The following is a 27,920-nucleotide window of genomic DNA, read 5'->3' on the forward strand; positions in this document are numbered from 1 at the left end:
TGGCTGATCTTTTTTCGGCAGCCCCACCCACAGACAGTCCCCCTCACAACTTTCCTTTGGCAACATCTGAATGAATCTTTATTAGTGTACAGTGCTTCATGAAACGTACAGTCATGCAGGCAGATTATCAGCTAATAACAATTTAATGAATGATTTGATGTATCCCCCACATGCTGCTGCAATAATCAAAGATTATCCTTTTTTGGATGACATTCATTTTTTCCCATCTCTTCCATCTGAGTTATTTGGACATTCATTTCTAAAAGGCCTCACTTTGGCTTGGATATTTACAGCATTGGTTAAAGCGGTCTGTCGTGCACTAAAAAAAACACATTTACATGCAATATGACAGCATTGCACTTCATCAATATACTGCATTTTTTTGTAATATATTGCACAGGAATAAACACACTTACACACCCCTGATTTGTATACTACAGTACATATATCTCTATAGCTTTTTCATATTAAAAAGTGCTTTATAACACAGCTTATTTCTGCATTAACAGTCAGCAAGTCATACACAACTATTTCGTATGATACAAACATGAAATCATTAAAAGGTTTCCCAACAGTTCCAGTGTCTGTAACAGTGCTGCAGCCGATGAAGTGACACTAGCAAAGAGCTGTTCTCTGAGGTCAGTTAGAGATTACACCTCCCGTGACCTTTCGTGGCTCAGAACAGGCACAAGAGCTTCCCTTAACTACTCTTTCTCAGTCTGTCGGTTATTTATTTATTTATTTTTTTAAAGTGGTGAGACTTCAGTTGAAATCTGAAGTACAATCCCTTTGATCACAATGATCATCAAGAGGATTTGCAAAGATCCACTGAGGCGGTTTTCAAACCTCCGAATTCAGGTGAAGTACTTGCAGCCAGTAGAATCAATGAGGCATGAGTCGGTGCATTTGAGATGCCCAAAGGACCTGCAGGAGACACAAAAACTGGTTTGTAATACGTGCAATTGATGTGCCACATTGTCTCACAGTTTTCATGAGAGGACTAGTTTTGGAAGATAAGCATACTGGCTTATTTCTCAAAGCATCAGTAATAAATATAGATTTTTATGTTCAACTTTATTTCTTGATTTTTCTTTTCAGTTGACAGTAAACAATTTTACAACAATTTTATTTTAAATATACCTCATATTAAATTTGTCTGAAATCTGTTTTTCCATTTAATCTTTACTCTCAAACCCTTAAACAGCACAAACTGTGCCTCACACTGTCACTGGAATTTCTGTGTATTAATGTAGTGATTTAGAAAATATATAAAATAATGTTATACTCAATTCTATTCTGCCCCCAAGTCTCTTTTACTCTGCTGGAATTGCAGCTTCCAGAACACAGAACACACATCAAGAATATCTGTTCAATTAATCAAATTACAGTAAGCTTTAATGTTTAAGTGTATCCAGTTAAAAGTTTCAGAGCTTTAATCTGCAGCCGTCACCTTAGAAGTAAACAGCAGCACAGATCATACACTCAGTGATAAAATAACAAACTGTAATCAAAATGTTTATTTTACCAATTTGTGCACTAAATCCCCAGATTGAAGAATTGCTGCAAAATTAATCTTTTGTCTTTTGTCCTTTTTATAGCAGCACTGCATTTAGTGAATCCACATAATGGAAAGACAACCTGGGTATGTCAAACTTTCTTCGTAGTAGAGGACCCAGGAGTTGAGAAACAAAACTTGTCACACAAATTCATTTTAGGCTGCTGAAGGTTCTTAACTATATGAGAATTTCTGACGCCATCATAGTCCATAAAAAGGAGTTAAAAAAACGTGTCAAAAAACAAAAAATCTGCATGTGAGCATCTTTATGGCTCACTAATAACATTTTATGTTTTATATTTTTTTAAAGTCCAGACTCACAGAAATCCTGGCCTAAATAAAGTACGGCACTGAAAACCCCAAACTGTGCTATGCTACCAGCTGGGTACAACTTGGACAGTCTATTGCAGGGCTAACAGAGAGACGCAGGCAACCGTTCACAATCACATTCACACCCAGGGCCAATTTAGAATTGCCAGTTAACCTAATCCATGCATGTCTCTGGACTATGGGAGGACCCAGAGTAGCTGCAGAGAACATGCAAACTCCATGTAGGAAGGCCCGGCCAGCGGACTGTTTTCAAACTGTGCTGCTCACAAAACATCATCTTTGAATTACATTATGTCACCCTAACACTGATTACTACACTGCAAGAAGACAAAAGATGATGCAGTAACTAGCTCACTAGCTGCTAACACAGTACAAAATCTGAGATTGAAAATTGAAATCCAAGTGAATGTGTGCCAAAAACTTCAGTTTCTCAAATGGCCACGTGAGAATGGCTCCAAATAGTCTGTCCTCACAGAGTCCCATGTTAGAAATGCAGTTGTTGACACTTTAATGGATTCATCTTGAGTTATCTGGTCTCTGTCTGAATGGAGCAAGTCTAAATGAATGGACACTACATTTGTGTTCTGAGAGCTGTGTGTGAACATACCCAGGGAGATAAGACTTGCAGGTCTGGTAACCAAAGTCTTTTCCATCGCACTCCTCTATTCCTTCGTGTCTGTAGCCATCTCCACAGTAGGCCCACTTACAGTCTGTCACAAGGGAAAGGAGGTGAGAGGCAGCAGGAGGCAGAGGAGGGTAGGGAGAGAGAAGACATTACTAATTTCTTTGGCACTGCAGTCTGCTTCAGTGATGCCAATACAGCATTTTCTTGCTAATTTAATTGAACAGAAGCAGAGAGTAGGGAGAGGATGGCAGCAAAAAAAAAAGAGGGGGGTGAGATTAATGAAAGATCAAGGAAAGGTCTCACAGTGCTTACTAGCTTTCATCCTATGCCATGTGGGCTCAGACTCTGTGGTGTACTGGAGTTATGCTCTGCAGGGTACCTCATCAGCAGCAAAACCAATCTACTTTACAGTTGGAGACTTTTTAAAAAAAATTTAGACTAATGAAAAGCAGTTTCGTCTAAATTCACATAAGCTGGATATATGTAAGAGATAAAGAAACATAAGTAAAGTGGGACATCTTAGATTATATGAGTTTTCAACCTCTACAGGCTATTTTCGCAGGTGTGCAAGTTAACAAAACAAACACAGAACTCACTGAGGCAAGAATCGGTGACAATCTGGTTTCCATCATCACACTCCTCTCCGTGCTGGGCTTGCACCTTTCCATCTCCACAGACACCAACTCTGTCGGGGACTTTCTCAGTAGACTGGTATGGCTGGAAGGGCTAGAAAAATTGAAAGAACAAGCTCCAACTTCCTCTGAGTCTAGTGGTTTGCATGTAAGATATCAAAGCATTGAGGCTAAAGTTGCAGTTTATTTGGTGGAAAGCTTTTGTGTACCACCTACCAAAAACCCCCCACTTTCTTCTAGTGCTTTCAGCTGCATACCGTTGTCTTCATCAGTACATATAGTCTTACAGTTGACCTGCTGCTGCTCAGTGCTGCAAATGCTTTGACATTACCTGTATGGGCTTCCATCCATCTTTGTCTTTAAAATAAAGCATCCTCTGATCCTTCCTGAATGCTATTGCATTCTCTTGTTGTAGACGGTCCATCTCCTCCTCACTGTTTACCACAAATATCTTGTGGTAAATATGAAACACACACACACACACACACACACACACACACAGACACGCACACAGACACACACACACACACACACACACAGATCAGTGAAAGCATGCCAATTTAAATACTCAATAACAGTATTGTGACAGGATGTGGTTTTACCGCTGTGACTTTATTTCCACCCCGCCGCTGTGTGTAACTTCCAAAAGGAGCATTATTTGGTCCGAGAGCACCTTCACAGTTACAGTGACCCGGTGGACCAGGAAGACCCTTCTCCCCCTTTTCCCCTACTAGATAGAGACCTATATGAAACGCAGAGTTTACAAAAATAAACTTGGATAACACACAAGCAGCCAGTGGGATACTGTGTAGTAAACTGCGGCTAACTGCTTCTGATTGTGTCATGTCTGCGAGCTACTATACCTGATGCAGGAGGACCAGGTGGCCCAGGGTGGCCAGTAGGACCTGGAGGTCCAGGAGGGCCCATCAATCCAGTGGCCCCAGTCTGGCCCTTCATACCCTGTGCAAATTATAAAATACCAGAAAGTAGATTACAAATCAATTATGCAAAAAAAAAAGTGCTAATCAATGGGAACAGCATCAGTGAGTGTGTGTGAGGTAAAAGACCTCACTTCACTGGCTATATTTTCCAAAACTGTTTTAAGAATGTTTATTTTTTTCACCTGTTTGCCTCTCTTCCCCGGACGCCCAGTTGGTCCTCTCTTCCCTGTTGTTCCTGGCTCTCCCTTTGGTCCTTTCTCACCCTTTGAGAGAAGCAAAGATGAGGAATAACTGGATAAAAATCAAATCTTTAATCTTCTTAAGTCTTTAATTACTCTTACCTTCTGTCCAAGCATCCCAGGCAAACCAATTGAACCCTGTTCAGAGACAGAATGGGAGCTTGTTGTGAGAACAATGACTTTATCATAACATGTACCTATGAAATACTTAACAGTAATTTATTCAGGCTCTGAAACAGCCAAACTAAGAAAAGGGTCTGAAATCATTTTAATTTTAGATTTAAAACAAAGGAAGTGTATCAAACCTTATCGCCTTTTAGGCCTACTGGTCCAGGATCGCCTCGAGCTCCCTTATAAAAAAAGAATTGGGATGAGGAGAAAGAGAAAATGTGGAACATGACACTTTTTTAGTAAGAGCAGTTAGTTTAGAGGATGTGACACAGAACTTGCCTTCTCCCCTTTGTAACCACGTAAACCCTGAAAAGACAGAGACGTAAGAGACATAAGAGTACATCAGAGAGAGAAAGCTTAAAAAGAATCAAACAGGTAGTCCTGTAAACACGCCACTAACCTTTATTCCAGGTGGTCCTCTCAGTCCTGGCAAGCCCATGAGTCCAGGGTCCCCTTTCTCACCCTTAGAAAAAATACAACTAGATGTCTTTCAGGTGTCAGGAGTAAAAAACAAAATGTACCCAAAAATGTGTCTGTGCCTGGAGGGAGAGTCATGACACTTACCTTGGGCCCCTGTGGGCCAGGCCATCCTGGAAGTCCTTGTTTGCCTGGCAGGCCTGGGGCTCCAGTACGACCCTACAAAAACATCAATACCAGTAACAGTTTCTCTGCCCCCTTCAGTAAAAGTGATGTGAACACAAAAAGCTGCTTGTCTACTCAAAACTGCACGAAGAACTTTGCAGCAAACTCAAAATTTATTTTTGGCATTTAGAGTCCGACCTCCGACTCAGACTCAGCTCTAGAAGCTCTGCTAATTACTGGACGGGAATGAAAGCCTAATCGATCCCACTCCATTGCCAGTTCTGGGCAAAAGAGCCAAACATGATAGACAACAGCCGAACATCTCAGTGACACCCGGACAAGCATTGCAGAGCTGCTGCCATGCTAAGCAATGTGCTTTCATTTAGCTGCCTTTCATTAAAACCGCAGCCCGTAGAGACACCACGGACCTGCTGTGTGTGCGTGTGGAGTGATTTATCACGAAGAGCAAAGGCACTTAGGGAGATTAAAGTGCAGAAGTAGAGTGCTGGAGAGGCTGGATCAGCAGGACTAGAGTTTGGTACGAGAGCTACTGGAGGAAGGCCAAGGAAAAGGAAAGACGGAGATGGGAAGACGGAGCAGAGGAGAAAAAAGGAACAGCAAGGTGAGGAGCGGGAGACAACTAGGGATCAAAGTTTGCTGCAGGCCGAGCAGCTTCTGGGACTAATGCAGCGGGACCCATTTAGCAGCTGCAGAGGATATTCTGAGCACATCAATAGACAAATCACATCACAGAGCTCCAGGATGCATCCAGGGGGGAGAATAGAGGCAGACACTGTGGAAAATCCTGATCCCATTACACCAAGGACAAGATGATGAGATGGACCGGAGAGAGTTGAGGAGCACAAGATGTGCAGGAGAGGATGAGCAGCTCACCTTTAACCCTGGACGTCCAATTTCTCCCTGGAGGAGGACAAATGGAGGGGCAGGAGATGGGGAGCAGAGAAGAGCACAAGGACACACACAAACACAAATGCTTTTACAGAAAACTGCATTAGAGACATAATTCACTCACCCCCACCCCTCAAACAAAACCCTCAAAACACACACACACACACACCTTCTCTCCCTTTGGTCCTCTTATGCCGGGCAATCCACCATGACCCTGAAAAATGTCACCAGATTTATATAAATCTCACATATCCCATAATGAGCATGGTACATTTGTAGAAAAATCAATACTAAAAAGGTTTGCGCTTGTTTAACAATATGTCCATCTGCTGTCTTAGAATGGTTTTGCTGTCAGATGGATGCTCTGTGACTAAATCGGGCTGAATTGCTTTTAGAGAATGATTTTGTGCAGCAGCTTATTTATTTATTTATTTTGAAGTAAAGCCTTACCTCTGGGCCAGGCGGACCCGGAGGTCCCGGAGGTCCAGGCGGACATCCTGGTATCACAGGCTTTGGTTTTATCTGCGCCTCCCCTCCGAAAACACTCGGCTCCAACAGGCTGTTGCTGTCCTTCATTCGATCAGTAAACACACAATCAGAGAAAACGTTCTTTTTAAGTCAGTGGCCTACATCGGGCAGGTAGGGGAGACTGTACTATAGAAACAGGTGTGTTTGTGAAGACGTACAGGGCTGCCCCTCTTCCAAAGCTGAGGCGGAGGAGGGAAGAGTGGTGGTGGAGGAGGTGACATGAGACAACAGGGGTCAAACCTCATCGGCTCAGCCAGGAACCTTAAGGCTGAGAGGAGAAAAGAGAGCATTGTGCGTCAGACAGATTGGAACATGCACACACACACACACACGCAAAGCTGGACTTACCTGAGCGGGCTGAGAGGATGCTGTCCATATAGGAGTGATGAGATGAGGCCCATGCAGCACTCAGAAGGATGAGAAAGGTAACTGCAATATTCTCCAGGTCCATGCTGCTGGGTTACTTTTCCTAAAACGCACACAGGGCAGCCGGTTATACACAGAGTACACTCTATTTCTGTTCCCTGAGCTTACTGTAGTAGTTGGCACCTGTCACTTTTCCTTATTCCCTCTTGAGGGTGTCACTATTTCATCACTTCAGTCCACTAAAAGCCTCTCTCTCGCCTGCTCTCTCTCTCTCTCCTTATAGCATCATAAACTTGTTGCAGCTCCACACTGCAGCAGATTCAAACACCGCTGTAATTCCAGCCGTGCACCACCACTACCACCATCACCACCACCTCCCCACCCTCTGTGCCAGAATTAGACAGAGTGGAGGCCACTGCTTGTCAACAATAGTAAGATTCATTCACACAAACCATTTTAACACGCTCACACTGCATGCGGTCAATGCAGGTCAATAACAGGAGGGTGGCTTTGCATAAAGATGCTGATAAAGGCTCACGTGTCACTCCATATCATATCGTCACTGGCGCTCACTTCTTCTTCTCGCAGCCTATTGATTAAACAGTACATGCTGTCGAAACGACCCAACAGCCCTAAACCACTAATAAATGTCACCCAGTGGATTTGATTCGCGCGATCTCTTTACCTTCAGCTCGAAATTGCGCCGCACTTGTTGTAGACACGCCGTCTGGCGCTCCTTTCGTCTAAATGAGATGCGCGCTGTGCAGTCCCGAGGACTGTGGCTCCTCTGACATTTGTGTAGCCAATCTGGAGAGCTAATAAATCCGATCCACTTATCGACCGGCTTCTTCACCGCCGGTCAATAACAACACAATTGTAGCTCAGAGGACCGTTTGTTTTTTCTCTTGGCGCTCCTCAGAGCCCATCAGAGAGAGAAGCCACTGAGTGGAGCAGACACGGCGGTGTGCTGCTCAGCTCCCAGCGGGCGTGGATCGCGGGACCATTTACTGTTGTGTCATCTGGATCGAGTTCAGGACAGCTGGCCGCATAACGCAATTTAAGTTTGCGCGTGCCTGCACTGGCCTGGCACGTTCTGCGTCCTCAGTGGTGAGCTCTTTTTTGGAGTAATGGCGCCCTCTGCTGGATACCTTTGTCCGTTTAATAAAATAAAATAAAATAAAATAAAATAAAATAAAATAAAATAAAATAAAATAAAATAAAATAAAATAAAATAAAAAAGTTTCACTAGCAGCTGATTGATCGAGACTGTTGGTGATAATTGTTTGTAACGTGGATTTTATCTTTAGCTTTTACCAATTAACACTTTGGTTTTCCAATTAAATTGCACTGTTTTGTACATAAAGATTACATAAAGAAAATAAGACGAAATGCTGCTTCAGATACTGCAGGAAATATGTTATGTGTTAATAAAAACTTTTATTTGGATGCTTTTTTACATGAACATTTTATACTGACGACATAACTGTATATCAGCTGTCACGCAAAATTTGTGGACAATTACTTCTTTTTTTTTTTTGCCTCTGTACACCATCATAGTGGGTTAAAGCAAAGCATATAGATATGATGATTGTCTTTCAGATTGAATTTAAGGGTTGTACTCTGCTTTCCAGCTCCAACTGCAGTTTCAGCAGAAGAGGAAATGAATTGATGACTGCACAGTAAATTCTCTTCTGTGTATAAACAATCCATGCAAAAAGAAGCCTGGGTGAGTTACACCTGTCAGTCACACCAGAAACAAGACAATGGGAGTTCTAAATTAGCGCATTTTAGCATTAAGTTGTGTTTTAACGCAGGATATTTACATATCTTTACTGTAAATGTAACAGTATGGATTAACGCTCTCATGCCCCTTTTCGTTGCACGAGTTTCAGGAGGTACTTTCTCTGCAGATCACTTTGAACAGTAAATAATGGCAATGACGAGGACCTCAGACTCAAATAGATTTTAAAGGTAGAGGAAACAACTGAAGCAATAGATTTTTTTTAAGGTAAATCCTAATAATAAATAAACTGAAGGTGATTAAACCGATGCAAACCGCTTCACTCTGAGCCATAAGACTCTGAAAAACAATTCTGTTTGTATATCATTAGGTGTCAGCAACTCATTCACATCAGAATGATTTATTTTCAACTTTTTAAAAATTTTTTTTAACTTCATCCAGGAAAACCTCTTGATTTTCTTTATGATTACACAACTCCCCAGTTGTTCACTTGCTTTATTTATTTATTTTAGCCAGTTTCATCATCTGACAAAACAAAATTAAAAAAAAAATTGGTCTGGTCTGGGGTGGTCTCCTATCCAGTGTTGCCAACTTAGCGACTTTGTCGCTATATTTAGCGAGTTTTCAGACCCCCTTAGCGACTTTTTTTCTGAAAAGCGACTAGCGACAAATCTGGCGACTTTTTCTGGTGTTATTGGAGTCTTATTTATGACGACTTTTTGACGTGAAAGCGCATATCGCTCCTACTCTCAACAAGCAGCGGGTGCTGCCGTGGGCACCTCGCCCGTGCCAAAGCGCTCATAGGCGGAGGATAGTCCTCACGCAGCTGCTATCATGTTAGGAGACGTTCACCCCTATGCGTTCAAACTGCAAATGAATCGCGCATGAGCGAAGCCGCTGCTCCCGCACTGACTGTAACGCAGTCAATTCTTCTTTCAATGTTATGCTGTTTTGTGGATCACAAGGTTTAAAACTACTCATAAACACACACACAAAGTAACCCCACCAGAGTGCCGATTTTGGGTCACTTTTGCCAGTCCAAGCCCGGGTAAAGGAGCAGGGTTGGAATTGTGACATTAAAAAAACCAAAACAATAATTGCTAAAAGAAATTTAATTTGTAGTTCTAAATAAATTCTAAATGCATTTAGGACGTTTTTTACTCACTTTATGTCTCTTCCATGATGTTATTTCTCTCTCCAACAACGTAGGTTACATTTACATTAGCGTGACCAATTATGCAAATTAGGCGATGACGTCATTTAGTGACTTCTAGCGACTTTTAGGACAGCCAATAGCGATTTTCCTTACTGAGGAGTTGGCAACACTGCTCCTATCCGGTTGTTCAGTGATGACGCGACGAATCCTACTTCCGGGCCTAAAGTAGCCTGCGTTTAATATGGCTTTTGTGTTGTTAACATGTTTAATGCTTTGTATTTTCTTCTATTTAATCTCAAAAAGCTCATTAAACAGTCAGTGATCACCGTTGACCTCCCTCGGCTTTTATTACCGCTAATCATTTATTTAAGCTCAGTTTTTAAAACCTTACGATGTAACTACAGCACAGCCCATGCAGCAGTATATGAATAACTAACCTCGTATTGTGGATGGATTATCTCAGTTGTTCTCCTGGCTGAAGTTTGGTCCGTTTACAGCATCCTGCCATGCGATTACATTTGTTCCTGACCACTGAGAACACCCACGTTAACTTTTATCGAGTGGAAAAAAAGTTAGCTTGTTTATATTATGCTAACATAGCTGTGTCGCTAGCGGTCACGTAGCACATCATTATATACCAGCTAGCCAAACTTCAGTAACCCTACAAACGTCACTGCTGTTTAGTTTTCTGTCTTCATTTATGTTGGAAGTGATAGCAGAGCTGTACGTTTGAATTTGTTTCTAAACCCCTGCAGTCAGGACATGCTATATTGTATTTAGATGGAAGCTAGCGAGCTAACTTCCTGCTAACTTCTAACTCCGTTAAATGTCATAAATTCCGTTTTCATGGATGCCTGGATGTTAAACTCAATTGTTACACCTGGTAGAGAAGAACGCTGATCATTTTATTAAAGATGAAAGACTTTAGACAGTGTTTTAACTCTCAGTAATGCCACAGTGATCATTTGATATATGGACCTGCAGCAGAGTTTAGGCCCAGACACGGCTAGTGACGTCAGACTGAACAACCGGATAGTCGGGAATCTCAGTCTTCTGCATCGCTGCTTCCCTTGTGTCTGAAGTGCTGAAGGCTTCTTACTTCTTATTTCTAACGATACTGCCCAAGGGAAGCATGTATAATGTAAACAGAATTGGTCCTAGCACTGTAAAGAAGATACTCTCAAAAGGGAAGACTAAGTTTTGAGTACCTAAGTAAAATTTATCAGACTGTTTTTTTGTTTTTCAATGAAGTGACCCAAATGCTTAAGCAAATTAAGGCCCGTTTCAATCATGAAAGGCAAGAGAATCGGGCCATGACGTCAGAATGTCTGACAGCCTGTTCTTTGTGGGCGTTACCTATTTTCAATCAGCCAATAGGGAGCGTTGTTGTGGGCGGGGCCGGTTTCAAAGATGAAAGGTAAGAGAATCAGGCCGTCACATCAAAGTCAACCCAAGTCCACAAATAGCAGGTGAAACCCACACTGGACAAGCACGTTTCTTGCTTACAGTCACGAGCGATTCACTGGATGAACTTTTGTTCTGCTACCCTCAGTTTTATCTCAATATTTGATTCATTGTAACACCGAAGCTTTGTTCCAAATGTCAAAAATGAGCAACCAAAAAGCAAAACCAGAATTTGTGTGCACTCTGCCAAAAAGTGCACTGGACAAGCTTATTCAGGTTAGGAAAGCCTTCCAAAACACTCTCTCTGAAAATCAACTTTTAAAAGAGGACACAAAGACAGCCAGACAGCAAATCAAACAGCTGATGGCCCAAATTTCACTGGTGCGTGCCAAGCTGGACCAGTATGAGATCCAAGCTGGAAAACTCACTGATGAATCAGTGTCACGCAAAGTGGAAATGAGCAGCACCACCAAAGAAAAAGGGGATCAGACTTACTCAGGTCAGACCATCACCTTTGACCTTGAGATGAACCGTCTGAAACAGCAGCTTCAGCAGAGGGACAGCAAAATCCTGATCCTCAAACAGGAGAAGGACAGTCTGTCTGCCGAACTTGCACAGCTTCAGACACACGAGAAACCAACATTTGTGTGCACTCTGCCAAAGAGTACACTGGACGACCTTATTCAGGTTAGGAAAGCCTTCCTAAAAGCTCTGTCTGAAAATAAACTTTTAAAAGAGGATTCAAAGACAGCCAGACAGCAAATCAAACAGCTGATGGCACAAATTTCAATGATGCGTACCAAGCTGGACCAATATAAGATCCAAGCTGGAGAAGAAAAAGAGGATCAGACTTGTTCAGATCAGGCAAAGATCATAACCTTTGACCTTGAGATGAACTGTCTGAAAGAGCAGCTTCGGCAGAGGGACAGCGAAATCCTGATCCTGAAACAGGGGAAGGAAAGTCTGTCTGCTGAGCTCGCACAGCTTCAGAAGCACGAGGCCTCTCTGAAAGAAACTCTGTGGAATGAGAAAACACACAGAGAGAATCTGGAGCAGGAGAAGAAAGTCCAGCAGGAAGAAAATAAGAAAGTCCTGGAAGAGCAGAAAGTGGTGAAGGACACAGAAGAAATGCAGAAAAAAACGGACGAGCAGACCAAAGAATTAGCGGAGGCAAAGACAGAGGCAGTAGAGACGGCAACCCCAGAGTCGTCCTCATCAAAGGCTGAAATATCATCACTGGAGAAAACACAGAAAATGGAGGAAAAGTTGTGTGTCAACAGACTGATCCAGTTGGTGGTTTCTCAGGCCATAGAAAAAGTCTCCTCTAAATACAAGCTCTTCACAGAGCGCCTCACTCCTGACTGCATCAGCGATCGCCTGATTCAGAAAATCTGGGCTGAAATCGAGCTGAAACATTTGGATCTGTCCCCAAAACGGCTGAAAAATCTTGACAAGGCCATTCTCAAGGATCTATGCATAGCACACAGCTGCAAGGACAAACATTTGATTATGAAGCTGAGGGAACAGCTTGATAATATTACTGTCCCAGCCTTCACCAAAAAGCTGCTGTCATTACCAAGAAGAGTCCTCAGTGTCTCTAAAAACAGGGAAGAGTACAAGGAAGTGGTGAAACACGTCACTCAAGCTCTGGTAATGCACGCTATGAGCCAAGAAAATGAGACGACAACATGGCGTCCAGGAACATCAGATTTTATTATACAGAGGCTTTCCCACAAGATCTGGAACAAAATTCTGTCCAAACACTACAAAATGTCCTTGGAGAACATTGAACAACTCGCCCTGTCAGTATACAACGAACTCCATGACAGGTGGGATTCTCCAGGACTCTTAATGAAGTCAAGCAACCCAGTGGTTGACGAAGCAATCGTCAAAACCTTCAAAACACATGCCAAACTGAGGAGCCGAAACATCATCTTTAGGGCTTTCTCGTGTGCACGCTAAAATTCAACTGACACGTGCATGCGATTATGTGACAAAACTCTTAAATTGGCTTAAAATATTCATTTAAATTGGGCATCTAAATTTAATTTTCAAACCAGAGTGGTTAAAGAGAACCACTCTTCTTCTCCCAACTTCCTTCCCTCATCACCAACTGGCCGAGGCAGATGGCCACCCCATCCCAGAGCCTGGGTCTGCCGAAGGTTTCTCTCTTTTAAAAGAGAGTTTTTCCTTCCCACTGTCGCCAAAGTGCTTGCTCTAGGGGGTTGGAGTTTTTGTGCATTATTGTAGGGTCTTGACCTTACAATATAAAGCACCATGAGGGAAGTGTTGTTGGAGTTTGGTGCTGTTTCTTAAATCAAAATGTCCAATTACAACAGGACATTTTGAGTTAAGAAACGGCACCAAACCACAAAACAAAATAAAATAAAAAATAAAAAAAAAATTTAATTTGTGTTTTGTTTTATTGGCTGTAAATTTGCTAAGAATGTCATATCAGATTAGAATTGTGTGTCTCAATATCATGTATGATAGCATCACCCTGTAGTTCAATTTGAAGTGGATGTCATAGTAATGTCTTTCTGTATGTGTGTACAAACCGGTGGTGAAAAAACACCAGAGATACTCAAAGTATAACCAGTGTTTGAGGTTAGCTGGTTCCATTTGTTTAGATATTCTACTTTCCGTGTTCCAGATCCCCAGAATTGATATTTTCACCAAATGGTCTTTTCTGCCTGCCAGTGTGTCAAGCAGTTTTCAAGATTAAACACCTTGGCAAAGACAAAAAAGAAAAAAACCTCCCCACTCCTGGAAATGCATCTAGCCTTCATAACAATATTATTTTCAGACAATTAATTATTTTAAATTTGAATAGAAAGCCTTCAAGCTGGTTTTATTTAGATTTATTTAGATTGTGTTCACCCTCAGACTGACACATCTGAATTAAAACTGATAAACAGGATTTTAAAGGAGGGAGCGATGGACACTGAGCAGCAGATCAGTCCGTGTAGAAACAGGACATAAGTTTAAGGAACAGGAGGATCATTTGATTGTGATCATTTTTTGATCTGACTCAGTGATGCTGGCTTCTCTCCTGGACACATCTTTCCTTTACATGCAGGTCACTGATGTAGAATAGAATAGAATAGAACAGAATAGGGCTTTATTAATCTCTATGGGAAGGACAAACTCACTCACTTTCACAATGTTTCAGTAACTGCTGACAATCATTTCATAAATTTTATCCTAATTTAACCTGTTATATTCTTTAGAAAAGATGATCCGGTGAAATAGCCTTTGAAAAAGGATCTCTTCACATGTAAACAACAATTATTTAATACATGCATGCTACAGATTTGATCATTAAAGCCTCTCATTTCCCCTTTAATTTAATGACCGATATGTTGAAATGGTTTGACACACAGTGAAATGATTTAATGCACAGCAGAAAGTGCATATTCAAATTCATCTCGACATTAAGATGAGTAATGCCTTCAGACATTATATCTGTGGCTAATCAGACAAAAGGTCAGAGTGCTACAAAACACAGCCACGTGATCTAGATTAAAACATTCTGCATGACTCGGTCTCTTTCTAGTCGTCCTGTGGATGTCAAGTGCACATCAGGAGTAGAAGTTCTCAGCCAGCTTCCTCATTCTTTTATTGCAGTGTGCTGATGGGGCAGACAGACAGTGGTCTGCCATGTTTTCTGCATCTGCAAACATACAAAATCTCACCTCACCTTCAGGTTGCTGCTCTGTGCTGGCCCCTTTCAGCTCATCTTTGTCAGGGTTTGGATGGAAGACTTTATAATAAATAACTTTAAGTATTAGACACAGGACGTAAAAAGAGGAATGGCTTATTTGAAGAGTTTCAGTCAGGTTTCAGAGCTCATCACAGCACAGAAACAGCTTTAGTGAAGGTTACAAATGATCTTCTTATGGCCTCTGACAGTGGACTCATCTCTGTGCTTGTCCTGCTTGACCTCAGTGCTGCGTTCGATACTGTTGACCATAATATTCTATTAGAGCGATTAGAACATGCTGTAGGTATTACAGGTACTGCGGTGCAGTGGTTTGTATCATATCTGTCTAATAGACTCCAATTTATTCATGGAAATTGAGAGTCCTCTTCACCCACTAAGGTCAATCATACAGTACATGGCTGCACTTCATCCACCCTGCCAAATGTGCCAGAAGCTCAAAGATTACAAAGGAAAATAGGCAGATAGACAAATAGGGCCTGGTGCAAGACACTTTACCAGCGTCGCAATCTGTTAGAGCAGGTGCTCGGTGCCTGTCTCGTAAGTGGTGGACCGGGTGGCCATTTTCCATAATGGATAGCAGATAGTTCAATGATCTCCTCACCACCACAGCTTCAAAAGTGTTCAATTTGCAGTCAATCACAGAGCCAGCCTTTGTGATTAGTATATTCAGTCATTTGGTGTCACCAGCTCCGATGCTGCACCCCCAGTAAGGTACACTGTACTCACCACAACTGACTGATAGAAAATCTCTAATTTTTTGCTGCACCAATTGAAGTATGTAAACTTCCTTAGGAATAGATCCTGATCATCCATTGCCTGTAGGGGTGGTTTTCTGATCCATGTAGTTTGGGAGGAAGAAGGAGAAAAGGGCAAAAAACAGTGATAGTATCTGCAGAGTGATAATGAGCAGTGTGTGATGGAGGAGCCAGCAGAGGACTGCTGGAGGATAGACACCTACTGGAGAAACTTAGCTCATTTGCTCTCTCTGCTCACTTTTATCCATCTGTAACCTTAAACCTAGAGGATTCAGGATAGCTGTTGGTAGGTTTAAATTTCACATCAAATGCACACCATGTTCTGATTTGCAAAGTAATTTGTCCTTCAAAAATATATGCTCTATGAATATATTATTAGTCTCTTGATCTAAATTTTTGTCTGCTAGAATCCTAGTGCTGTGTGAAGCCAAACATATTAAAAACAAAGCAGTGCTTCAAGAAAACAAATGGCAACCTTAAAAAAATCACACCAGCTGTGTTTTTATGCAAGTCTTTAATATAAGATTAACTAAACACTACAAGGTCAAAGTCAATGGTGTTTGGCAAATGTAAAATAGCATGCCAACTCAGTATAAAGAATGAGGCCTGTTAAATTAATCTAAGCACTTTACATTGTTCCTTATTCTCTTATCTTTTTTTGATACAACAGCAATCTATTTGTTGACCATACAATCCATAAAAAAACAAAGAACAGAAACAAAAACAGAAATGAATTCAGTGAAAGTAAAGTGCAGCCCTGTAGCGATCGAAGTCTGTAACACCCAGTGGTTTGAAAAGATGATTAAAAACCTCTTACACAAAGCCTGCCCAATTTCATACATCTAAACAGAAAACACTTATGAACAGTGAACGTTAACAGAAAACAAAGTTCTAACAATGTTCCACACAAGCATCGATCAGCAGTAGTTTGTGTGCCACATAAGTGGCTGTAAAACAACAAAAATAAAAAAAGCTCTCACAGATGCCCTGACTGCAAAGTTTCAAAGATGTCTGACTTGTGTGATGATAAACATATACATCAAGAGAACACTTAGTTTTATCCATAGATGTGCAGTGCATTGTGCCCGTCTCTGGCTGTGCATTCTGCATTGTGTGTGCTATTCAGAGGTGGCTTCCTTTAGGTAGGTTATAATATCCTTTCTCTCTTTTTTCTTTCTGATGCCACTGAAGATCATCTTGGTGCCTGGAATGTACTTTTTTGGATTTTCTAGGTAAACATTCAGAGTGTCTTCATCCCATACAATACCTAAAAAAGAAGACACAATAATAAAATTAATTCTGTAAGATTAAAAAAATTCATGTCTCCACAATTCTGCCTTCTTAAGTATGTAATATGCATTTAAATTGTATCGCTCATCTCAGAGCAGAGCTGTGAATCGGAGAAGAATGCTAGCTACTGTGCTACCTGTTCAGGCCTGCTGCTCTGGCCATCAGGTATGGGAAACATACCCTTTCTTAATATTATAGCAGAAATATGCACACGACTGAGCACTGCAAGGGAAAACTCCCATAAATCCCAGTACAGGAGAGTTAAAATGCAGATTACAATTGACATTCAAAGCTCTACTGAAATTTGTAAGATTAGGAAGGTTTGTTCTGTCAGGATGTTGAATATGAAAACAAGGAAGACTACGGAGGAGATTTGTGGATGTAGTGAGGACATGCAGGGGGATGGCATAAAAGAAAAGGATGCTGAGGGATAGGGTGAGATGGAGGCAGATGATTCACTGTAGCGACTCCTAAAGGGAGCAGCTGAAAGATGAAGAAACGGTTCTTAGAGGATAGATTGATTATGATTGACTTTTTCACAGAAGAAACTAGTACTGGCTTATTCACTCCTCTTTGATTTTCCACCAATCTGATTTGCATCTTTTTACATAAAAAAGACTTGGGCACAAAGCTTCACAAAGCTGAGATGGATGGAGATCAATCTGTCAGTCTAACCAAGATGAGTTCTGCACAGCAATGGTACCTTTATCAATGTTGGCCTGTGTATAGGAGTAGCCAGGTGCTTGCCCTCTGCCTTCCAAACAGTCCCCACAGATTGGGCCCCACCTTGTGGCGCTCCCCCTTTCCCACCGTGTGGCACTGGGAGCATTTCTGCACAAACACTTTCTTTCCTTTCTTGACATCCCCCATCACCAGTGGCTGGGAGGAGACACAAGCAAAGTGTGCAACCTGGAGTGAGTCACGCCCAAACGAGTAACATATGAAGCGAGTGGAAATATATTACACACAAATTTACACGTAACAGTAGCCCAGAGGCAAAAAGTCACTCACCAACTTCCGGCCTGTTAATGCACAAGTTATGAAATGTGGATCAAGATGTTCTGGGAACAAAAACATGTAAAAAAACAAAAAAACAAAAAACAACAAGTTTAAAAGACAAACAAAATCTAAAATAGTTTATTATAGAGCAGGAAGATTTACTCGCTTTTGCTAAAAAGTCATAGTGAGAAAAGATTTATGCCATCAGTTATCCTCCAAAAAAACACATAAAAAACAAACAAATAAACAGTTAACAAACAAAAGGGGAAACTTGCAGATAGTGGACTGTGGCTGAAATACCTCTGCACAGACGTTCAGTGTTTAGCTTCAGCTTCAGCGTTGCGCCGGATAGTTTGAAGCTCAGAAAGTAAGATCTCAAAATTATAATGGTGGTTGAATATGCAGTGGTTCAGTAGGACACTCCCACTGCTTCTGAAGGTAGGCGAGGTATGGTGGAGTTATGACTGCAGTGTCGGGGGAGGTAAAATGTGTGTGCTCATGCACGTGCGTGGTTGTGAAATCAGGGCTACCTTGCTTTTAGGACTCTGCAAAGCGACACCCAGCCCACAATGAGGTCTTTCCTTAGGAAGAAAAAAACTGCCTCACATCCATGTTGACATATGTGGATGCCCTGAGCAGGACTGGGTCTTGTGTTCAGATAAAATATAATAAATGTCATTTTTTTCTTTCTGTTTAGATGTGCGCTCAACTTTTTACCCACCTGACACCCGTAATACTTATCCATGATCATCAGGTACAATGATTGGCCACTAGAGGGAGACCAACACACAGCCAAGGTGGTCACATTTTCCCTCAGTCTGGAGTAACAAAATCAGTGTCACCATTTTCAGAATCATTCCAGTGAACCAAGAAAGGTGTATTTTTAACAGGTGGATGGCATAAAGAGCTTTATCTAAAAAAGCGATAGCACCCTTAGTACAGGATGCACAGTACTGAGGAAACAGTGGGAATTTTCTGTGTGCTTAATGTTTTGTGTGTTAACGTCCCTGCTTTACTCTGTAATACTAACAGTAATACAATGCAATGCAATTGTCTGCTCAGACTTAAGAAATTACATTAAGTGAATAACAATTTTAAAGAAACACAACTGCCTTGCTTTAATGTGGACTTCCTTCCCTATAAGCCTTCTGTTTTATAAGATAACTCTTTAAAGTGTTAGAGATAGACTTACAAAGTATAAATTTTCCTTTTGAGAAACACCTCTATGAAATCTATTTTTACAGTGATCCCCACTTGCAGTTTGAAGGTTCATCTGCAGATTAAAATGCATTTGTCACCATTACGCAATCATAATGGATTTATAAAGACAGCTCCTCATCTCTCATCTTCACCTGTTAAAAACCACACTATCCAGGCCAGCCAACAGATTTTTTATTTGTTGTATTATCCAGCTAAGGCTCTAATGTAAAGGGTGTAAAACTGGCTACGGGATAGCCATACTTTATTTAATGCTATTGCAAGTTATGTATATTTACTCTTTCTCAAAGCATTTTCTATCTCACATCTGCATCTACAACCAGCTTAGAAAGCAGTTAACCCTACACATACACTGAATCCAGAGGGAAACCCAACAAAGCCCCTGAGAAGGTTTGAATTCTTGCAGCGCTAACCTCCACACCAACCTAGCCACCGATATACAAAACACTGAATACAAAATGTCAGAAGGAATTTTTTTTAAACTATCTCATTATATTGCACCAATCACCAGTATTCTAACCTCTTTGCCTGTCGAAACACTTCATATTACCCTGATGTACCCCCACTACTGACAGAGTATGCACAGATATAGTTGGTGGTTTCCAGGACACGAGGAGTTTATTTACATGCCACTATAGGAAGATAAGGAAGCATATTTTCTTTGTTAAATATATATTTACTGGAATTATTATGAAAACAGTGAATTAATTTTCAAACTAGAGGCTGAGCAGAAAGATCACAGTTGCCACTTTGATTGTGTTTTTGTCCCCCTCTTGTGGTTAATCGCTGAACTGCAGGGTCACATGCCGTAAAGGTGCTCCTGTATCGGCAGGGTTTCAGTGGATGCCAGGTGCTAACATAGTTAACTGCAAGGTTAAAAAAAAAAATTTAACAATAAAATGATTTCTCCAAAGAAGTACTGAAAAGCAAAACTGATGAAAAATTTAAACAATGTCTGAGATAATCACAGCATTAGCTGGAGGAATGGACCACCATCACAGGATATTAATGTTTGTGTAAATCAATTTTATTCCCAATGGCACAGCCCACTGACACTCCTTTGGATCAGGACTGAATAGTTTGCGATTGCAGGGCTGAGGTTTAAACATTGCTCATGACCGTTGCTAGGTCAACTGTGCAAAGTCAAGACAGATGTAAGAGAAAAATTTCTCTGACTCAATATGAAATATGAAAATTTATTCAAAGTGCTTTCCATCACAATATGTGTAACTTTATTTAAAGAGACATACAAGATTTTCCTCAAATGTTTCACTTTAAGCACTTGTCTATACAATAAAATCAATAAATGTTGATATTTACATCCTACAGAGCCCTATAGACAAAAATCACTCTTTACTCTTTTTTTCTTCCAGCTCTGTTTCTTCATCTGAGGTAGTTGTTGAATCAAAGTTTTCAGCCCTGTAGGAACAAAGCACACTGTTTGCAAATGCACAATGGGACACCCATTCCTTCTCAGGAGTGCACCCGAGGTTGAAGATAGATAAGAACGTCATTAAGGACATGATTTACCTACCAGTGCAAACCAGTGTTTAATAACTGTTCACTGGCCACAGTCCTCAGAAGCTTCCAGTAGGGACTATTCCTCTCAAATCTTTGAGACAGCAGTTGGTTCGGTGCTCGTCTGACGCTCGGGCACTCTGCACACACTCGAATCGCCTCCCAGGATCTTCCAAACCTCTGGGGCAGGTTGGGAGAGGAGTTTGGTGTCCTTTCATCACTCTGTCTCCCAAAGCGCAACGGCATGTTGGCGTGCAGGTGGAGGGGTTTGACAGTGGGCGGATAGAACCTGATGATGGTTGGGAGGCTGAATTTGCTGGTGGTGGGAGCCACGTGTATATTGAAGCTCTCGAGATCTAAGCTCCTGTGGATTTCATTTTTAGTCTAGAAACAAGAGATCAGATGAAATATTATGCACATTATGCACTGTTTCAGTTGTTTTGCAAGCCAAACATTTGCTGGTTCACTTCTGGGTCAAGGACATTTTTTTTCCACATTCATTTAAATTTTTTTTCCGTTCACAGCAAAAGCAATCATTAGTTGGCACCACAGGTTATGCTCATACCTCATACTTTTCTGCAAAAAAGTAAAACAATGCCTGCAAAAGCTAATTTTGGAGAGCCCAAGATGATCTATTTGAATTGCCTTTTTTATCTGCTCAGCTATTCATTTAGCAATCTTGTACATCAGCTAAAATTACCATGTGGTTACATTTTTAAGCTCAAGAAATTGAAGATTATTTGAGGTTTTCACACTTTAACCAATTTCTGAAAATTTAAATCAGTTCACAAAACATGTTTTTCTCATTTACTAAGAAGTTATGGGTCTAATTAGTTCTTACCTCTTGGTGTGGCTGTTTCCTCACAGAATATGTGCCGTCATTGCTGCTGAGCAAGGTTTTACCGCTGCGGACTGATTTACCAAAGACATGTACATCAGACCCTCCAAGACCCCGGAGCATCAGGAGCGCAGACAGTATCATTGTTACCAACATATTAACAACCATATTTCACAACTTCTCTGAGCACAGCCTCAGGACACATGGTTACCACAGTGTCTGCAGGTATTAAAGGTCCCTGAAAGCATGCGTCACTGGCGGTGTGTGATGAAGACAGTCAAACACATGCACATACATCTTCAGCCTAATTTAACAGGAGGAAATTCCTGACCCTACTAATTATCCTTCTCTGAAGGATATATTTGAGGAGGTATGTATGTCCTAATTAGGCTGCTGAATGAACCAGTCAGCGTGTTTTCGGTTTAGTTTCGTTGAAAGCAGGAAGTTGACAGGAAGCAAAAACAGGTGTTCAACAAAGATACCAAACGGCCCGATTCATTTTTTAGCACCACAATTTACAGTGAGCCAGAACAAAACATTCCAAAAAATTACCCCGATAAAGGCAGGGCACTGTTTTAAAATAAAAGTGTTTATAATTTTTGTAAGGATTTCTTGTAAGTTTTCTTTACAGTGTAACTAAAATGTTTACATTTACATGCATGTAAATATCCTCGTTCTATCCTTATTCTAAATTCAGTTAGTCTGAATTATGGTATTAAATTATTCTAATTCTTTTTAAAGAAATGTGATATTTATAAGAAACACCTCGGTCTACGCATCTACAAACGAAGCTCTGAAATAGTTGGGATGCCGTGTAATATGTCAAAAAACAAAAAACAAAAAAACAAGCCAAAACAAAACAAAACAAGAAGCAGAAAAAACATGGAATAACTTGCAAATCTCATAAAGGCATATTTTAAAATATATAAAATGTTCAAAGTGAAAAAGTGTACCATTTTAAGAAAACAATGAAGTCATTTTGAATTTAATAGCTGCAGCAGGTCTTGAAAGCATTGGGACAGGGCCATATTTCCCACTGTGTAGCATCCCAGTCCATAAATGGGACCTGAGGAGACCAGCTGCTGGACTTGGTGTCCCATTCTTGCCTGATAGAGGAGTCGAGCTGCTCAGCAGGCCTGGGTCTGCTTTGTTGTATTATTATCTTTTTTAATTTCATAATGCCTCACACGCTTTCAGTTGGTGAAACATCTGGACTCCAATTCAGCACCTGGACTCTTCTACTATGAAGCCATGCTGTTTTAATAGATGCAGGATGGGGTTCAGCATTGTCTTGCTGAAATATGCAAGGCCTTCTCTGAAAAAGACGTGATCTGGATGGGAACATATGTCGCTCTAAAAGATCTATACATCTGCAAGCTGCTAATTCCACAGGTACTAATGCATCCCTGTAAAATCTGAGATGGAGGCTTTTGAACAGAGCATTGATAACAAACCTAATGGTCCCTCCTCTCTTCAGTCTGGAGGATGCAGCATCCATATTTTTCCAATAAGAATTTCACATTTTGATTTGTCTGATTATAACGCTGCTTTTACGCTTTGTCTCAGTCTATTTTAAACCTTTGACAAAGAGAAGATGTGCGTTTCTAGGTTATCCGCACATATGCCTTCTTCTTTGCATAATAGAGCTTAAACCTAAATTTGTGAATGACACCTTGTGGTGAACCGTGTTCACAGACAGTGATTTCTGGAAATACTTCCCTGTTTTTAATGCAGTGTCACCTGAAAGCCTAAAGATCGCAGGGATTCAAAATTGACTTTCGGCCTCAACAGTCTTTTGATATTATTATGTACTTTGTATTTTGTATTATGTTTAATGAGATATTTAAAGTCTTCACAGTTTCATGTTGAGGGACATTATTGTGAAGTTGTAGATTAATTGTAGATTTTTGGTGAACCTCTACCTGTCTTTACTTCTGAGAAGCTTTTTCTATACCTGATAATGTTACTGACACAATGCCAATCAACCTAATTAATTGGCAAAATGTTTCTTCAGCTTTTTCTTTTCTAGCACCACTTACTTTTTCAGTCTTTTATTCCCTTCTCCCAACTTTTTTGAGATGTGTTACTGCCATTAGATTAAAAATCAGCCAGTATTTCTCATGAAACAGTAAAATGTTTCATTTTTAACATTTAATATGTTTCCTCTGTTCTGTTGTGAATAAAATAAGAATTTATGAGGTTTGCAATTCACTGATTTCTGGTTTGGATTTTTAGCTTCAGTGCTGAATGGCCTGGCCTGAGTAAAGCCCCCTATTGCCATGGGTAATCTGTCTGTCAGTAAGAAGGCTGTAAAACTGATGATGACTGTGGCCTCTGGCTCTGACGACACAGATCAGATAACCCCTCTTATCATGTGACCCATTCTTAAGGGCTTTCTTCCTGGCGTGCAAAAACTGTGAGCCACATGCTATTCAACAGATCATCTGTTTCAAATATGCTTTTGATTCGGCAGACTTCACTTATTGAGAAATCAGAAGGTGCACATCATCCATTAGAGTATACGCTCATGAAATAACCCAGATTACTTTCTGCAGTCATGTGACTGTGCACGTGGGCTCTCTGTGGGTGTTGTGTAACATACCTCCCAGTCCACATGTCAATGTCATGTTTTGCCATGCCTGTTTGACAAATGTAAAAGTAAAAGTTGTTCCTAAACCGAAGTATTTTTCTTAACCACTCATCCGACAGGCCACCAGTCTATCAAAGGGTTGACACAAAGAGACAGCAATATAGCTTGTGTAGTTTATTTTAGTATTTATACAAGGAAATCATGACATTGAAGTTGCCACTTGCCACATGAACCAAGGACAATTTTTTTTTTTGTTATGCTGCATGAAGCCAGATGTATGTAATAACAAACTATATGGACAATACATTGATAGATCACACTGATAAATAGTGCATACAGCAGAAATTGTTGTAATGATTGAGAGGTCTGCTCTCTTGATGAGAAATCAAGAGGGGGAGAAAAAGAAGCATTTTTTCCGCCTCTGTATCTGTATCTAGCAACCGTCGGACAGTTCAGCTGTGACAAATATTTGCACCACAGGAGTATGGATGACCTCACTCATCATTCCTGTTTCTGAAGGTGTGATTAGTGTTTTTAGATGCACAAATGACTCACTGGAGCTGTCTACGCAGACAGAATGTGAGGAATGCCTGTTGAGAGGCAGCAGGTTTTAATGACGACCCGCAGGTAAATTTTCATTTGAACGCGAACTTATCATTGTTGCCGTTTTCCATGTTGCCACATCCAGTTCCACCTCTGTGCTTAAAGTATCTGAATCACATCTGGTTTTAGTGATTCAGAATAAAGTGTTTTTTTATGGGTATTGTTTCAATCTATTTTTCTGTGTTACACCCCCCCTCCCCCCTCTCTCTTTGCGCTTTTCCTCTCTGACCCTGGCCTCAGCTTGCAGACTAAGGGGTTTGAGATTTACGATCATGTGTCGGATACTTATCTAGAGTCCTATCCGGAGAAGGCTTCACTATACCTCAAGCTCTCCCTTTGTTCTTTCGCTGAGCTCCCCCAGCACTCCCTTGAAGACCTTGTTCGCTGCCACTGTAATTCTCTCTTCTTAATGTTTTTAATGTTCATCCCTCACCACCCCTGCAGCCTTTTCATCTTTCCATTTACGTGCTTTAGGGCCCCCCCTTCCCATCCTCTCTGCCTCTGCGTACTTGAAAACAGATGCTGTTTGCTTGATAGAAATACGGCCCAAGTTTGATTTAAACCACGTCAGCCCTCCAGAAATACGTTTTTCTTGACAAATATTGCACTCGTGTTTATGATTACTTGTATGTATTAGGTTTATGAGATATCCCCTGAATTTCATGTGTGTCTTTTAATTTCATTATATTGCAATTCATTAAGAACTAACCTAGAAGATACAGTGGAAACAAGGCTAAGTAAATTCTGCAAATACAACTTTCCAAAAGCAGAATGCAATAATCTGCAAATCATTTTAATTTTATGGATTGCAGACAGATCAGATAAGTGAATTGTTTTAGTATGGAGAATGTAGTTTGGCACTGTCTTGCTGAAATAAGCAAACCTTCCCAGAGAAAAGGCATCCTGGTGATGGCAGCATATCTTCCTCCAAAACCTGTATTTATTGTTCCACGTGAATCACGACTTCGCAGATGTGGAAGTTACTGATGCCATGTAAGTACTTGCACACCAGTTGATGACTTTAGGCCTGAGCACTTAGAGTAAGCTAGCTGCTTCTTTGCAGTTTATCCCGGAGCAGCTAAACTGTCTAACTGCAGAAAAATGTTCAATCTCACATCTCAGTGGCAGCTTTTCTCAGTCTTTCTCTTTTTCTATATACGGTTTTGTCTTACATTTATAGATGCAGTGATGAACTTTGGTCACTGAAAATAGTTTTCAAAAGTCTCCATTGTAACTAAACTGACTGACTTGTCTCTTGAATATCTTGCACCCCTGATGATGAGAAGCCTCCTGAGATTCTACATATGGGGACATTACAGCTCGGCTTTTCTGCACCTTATACTTCATTCTGCTGAAGAAAGTGTTTAATACTTTGTTCAGCAATGGTGACTGGATTGCATTATGCTATAAAATAAACCCAGTGTCCCCATCTGAAGACATGTTTACCTTTTCTCAGCACTAATCCTAAATAGCTCAGGAAAATTAAAAATGGATTCCTCTAAATCTGAAAGTCCACACAGTCTTTTACAGAGTGCTCAAACTTTTCTATATTTCGGAACAACTCGGTCTCATTAGAATTGTTTTTTCTAAAACACTCAGTCATGTTACTAATAACTTGTAGCACCTTTCCTCAGTTTAAAAAAATCATTACTGCTGATGTCAAATTCAAATTAATCAACTGCAATTAAAATGATCTTATTAACTGGAAAAACTGCAGTTAATAAAGCAAATACAGACAGAAGCAAAAAGAAAAGGAATATAAACAGAGCAAGAAAGAGAGAAGAATGAGTCCGCTGACTCTCGGTTGTCTCTTTCAGTGTCTGTCCGAGATTTGGCAAACTTCCCAGAATTCCTCTCGAGCACAGGGACACCCTCAGATTCCTGCGTTGATTTGTGGGAGCACGCTGTTATCACCCCGTTGAGCTGATTTATGTCGAGTTTTATCTCCCCCCGCACTTAGACATCGGCCGGGTCATCATCACAACACTCCACATGCCTGTACACTCAGCAAGGAGACACATTCATCAAACCTTGGCGAAGGGGTATGGTATTGTCAATGATCAGATCAATTTATGTGGAATTACAGCATTATAATGCAAGGGAAGACAAAGTGACGCTGGGCAGACAGACGCTCGAGTGATTCTGTGTCTCGGATGGTGGTGGATGCTGATAGATAGATCTACGTCTATCACACGACAGCCATGAAAAAGGAAGCCCAATAAAAGGCATTTGGAAATATGTCTTAGCACATCAAGATAGAATTTATATAAAAGTATTTAGCCTTTTACACAGGCAGACTTTGACTGCAATGCCCTTATGGAGACAATCCCAGGACAAGATCGTGAATTATCCCATTTAGTTATGGTGTGACATGTGGTAACTGTACAGAACAGGATTACACAAAAAACAACAAATATTTTCTAATAAGTCCTAAGCAAGGACCAAAACCAAAAATGTATTTTTCACTGTTTTTCAAACTTAATTTCCCTTAGCTTGTGAGTGGCTATCAACTCTACTGCGAACCAATGAAGACAAATAAAGCAGCACTGCAATCTTTAGCAACAGCAACTCAAACAGAAATAACTACCCCATCTTTTAGGGTCTGTTTCATTTTATAATGTTAGCTAAATGCCATTATGTGTCACATTTAAGAGTTTAAGTAGCTTTTAAGGAACAATGGAGCCCTGCAGCACAGAGGAATAAACTGTGTCAGGCTTTGGTTGGATCAAGTCATTAGGATCTGTTGACAAATGTTGAGAAGAATAGACACAGATCATCACATGTGGCCACAATTTAAAAAAAAACCCAAACTCCCTTTTGTCTAATTTTCATATAAACTATATTAAGGAACATCCACTAACAAATCAGATGTCTGTCTCGGTTATTGAGGCCATGGTAGTCTCAGGAGCTTAAAAAGAAGGCCACTGGACTTGTTGTCAGTTTACCTGTCACCCCGAAAATATACTTTGATTTTATCAGCCCTGACTTGGCAATTTATCCTTCAGCGTACACACCGTCTGTGATCTGTATGCTGAACTGATGGCTCCTATTCAGATGATGATTAGCCTGAGATGCCCGGAGAAAACAGAGCAATTTCACAGCATCTTCACAAGTAGCGTATTGTGGAGTTAACAAGTAATTTAGAGATTGTGTGTTTTGCATTGAGAAAAATCAGGGTCAGATTGCCAAATTGCCTTTGATTAAAC

The 27,920-nt window shown here is 40.7% G+C and overlaps 3 protein-coding genes across 6 annotated transcripts; all 3 read right to left on the reverse strand.

Moving 5' to 3' along the window:
• Nucleotides 1-55: 55 nt before the first annotated feature.
• Nucleotides 56-8,004, reverse strand: LOC100704887 (acetylcholinesterase collagenic tail peptide). Of its 4 annotated transcripts, XM_025902376.1 has the most exons (19): nucleotides 7,564-8,003; nucleotides 7,331-7,467; nucleotides 6,861-6,981; nucleotides 6,671-6,780; nucleotides 6,435-6,554; nucleotides 6,154-6,198; nucleotides 5,970-5,996; nucleotides 5,058-5,129; nucleotides 4,894-4,956; nucleotides 4,773-4,799; nucleotides 4,628-4,672; nucleotides 4,425-4,460; nucleotides 4,266-4,346; nucleotides 4,006-4,102; nucleotides 3,745-3,884; nucleotides 3,474-3,593; nucleotides 3,107-3,236; nucleotides 2,493-2,595; nucleotides 56-924 (listed from the first exon to the last, which is right to left on the reverse strand). In XM_025902376.1, exons 3-19 carry the CDS (start codon nucleotides 6,961-6,963, stop codon nucleotides 855-857), a joined length of 1,389 nt encoding a protein of 462 aa, XP_025758161.1. In that variant the 5' UTR covers nucleotides 6,964-6,981; nucleotides 7,331-7,467; nucleotides 7,564-8,003; the 3' UTR covers nucleotides 56-854. The 4 variants fall into 4 exon arrangements, with proteins under 4 accessions (XP_025758161.1, XP_005453875.1, XP_025758162.1 ...); XM_005453818.4 differs by lacking the exon at nucleotides 7,331-7,467; XM_025902377.1 differs by lacking the exons at nucleotides 5,970-5,996; nucleotides 7,331-7,467 and having other exon boundaries at nucleotides 7,564-8,004.
• An 8,085-nt stretch (nucleotides 8,005-16,089) lies between these two features.
• On the reverse strand, nucleotides 16,090-18,636 carry LOC100693973 (cytochrome c-a-like). Its single transcript, XM_013273568.3, is given in 5 exon segments — nucleotides 16,090-16,925; nucleotides 17,652-17,698; nucleotides 17,700-17,827; nucleotides 17,960-18,009; nucleotides 18,248-18,636. Coding segments are annotated over 3 exon segments (315 nt in total). The 5' UTR covers nucleotides 17,819-17,827; nucleotides 17,960-18,009; nucleotides 18,248-18,636; the 3' UTR covers nucleotides 16,090-16,776.
• Nucleotides 18,637-20,511: 1,875 nt separating this feature from the next.
• On the reverse strand, nucleotides 20,512-21,677 carry npvf (neuropeptide VF precursor). Its single transcript, NM_001311327.1, is given in 3 exon segments — nucleotides 20,512-20,584; nucleotides 20,700-21,067; nucleotides 21,525-21,677. Coding segments are annotated over 3 exon segments (594 nt in total).
• Between the last annotated feature and the right edge of the window lie 6,243 nt (nucleotides 21,678-27,920).

The sequence above is a fragment of the Oreochromis niloticus genome, linkage group LG22, assembly GCF_001858045.2.
Source record: "Oreochromis niloticus isolate F11D_XX linkage group LG22, O_niloticus_UMD_NMBU, whole genome shotgun sequence".
Lineage (NCBI taxonomy): Eukaryota > Metazoa > Chordata > Actinopteri > Cichliformes > Cichlidae > Oreochromis > Oreochromis niloticus.

What these genes read in the sequence shown, in the direction of transcription:
- LOC100704887 (XM_005453818.4), bottom strand. Translation starts at nt 6,963, where the DNA reads ATGGACCTGGAGAATATTGCAGTTACCTTTCTCATCCTTCTGAGTGCT. An exon ending in CGGGTCCGCCTGGCCCAGAG is followed by an intron (nt 6,199 to 6,434) that starts GTAAGGCTTTAC and finishes GACATTTTTCAG; the next exon opens with GGTCATGGTGGATTGCCCGG. An exon ending in TTGGACGTCCAGGGTTAAAG is followed by an intron (nt 5,130 to 5,969) that starts GTGAGCTGCTCA and finishes ATGTTTTTGTAG; the next exon opens with GGTCGTACTGGAGCCCCAGG.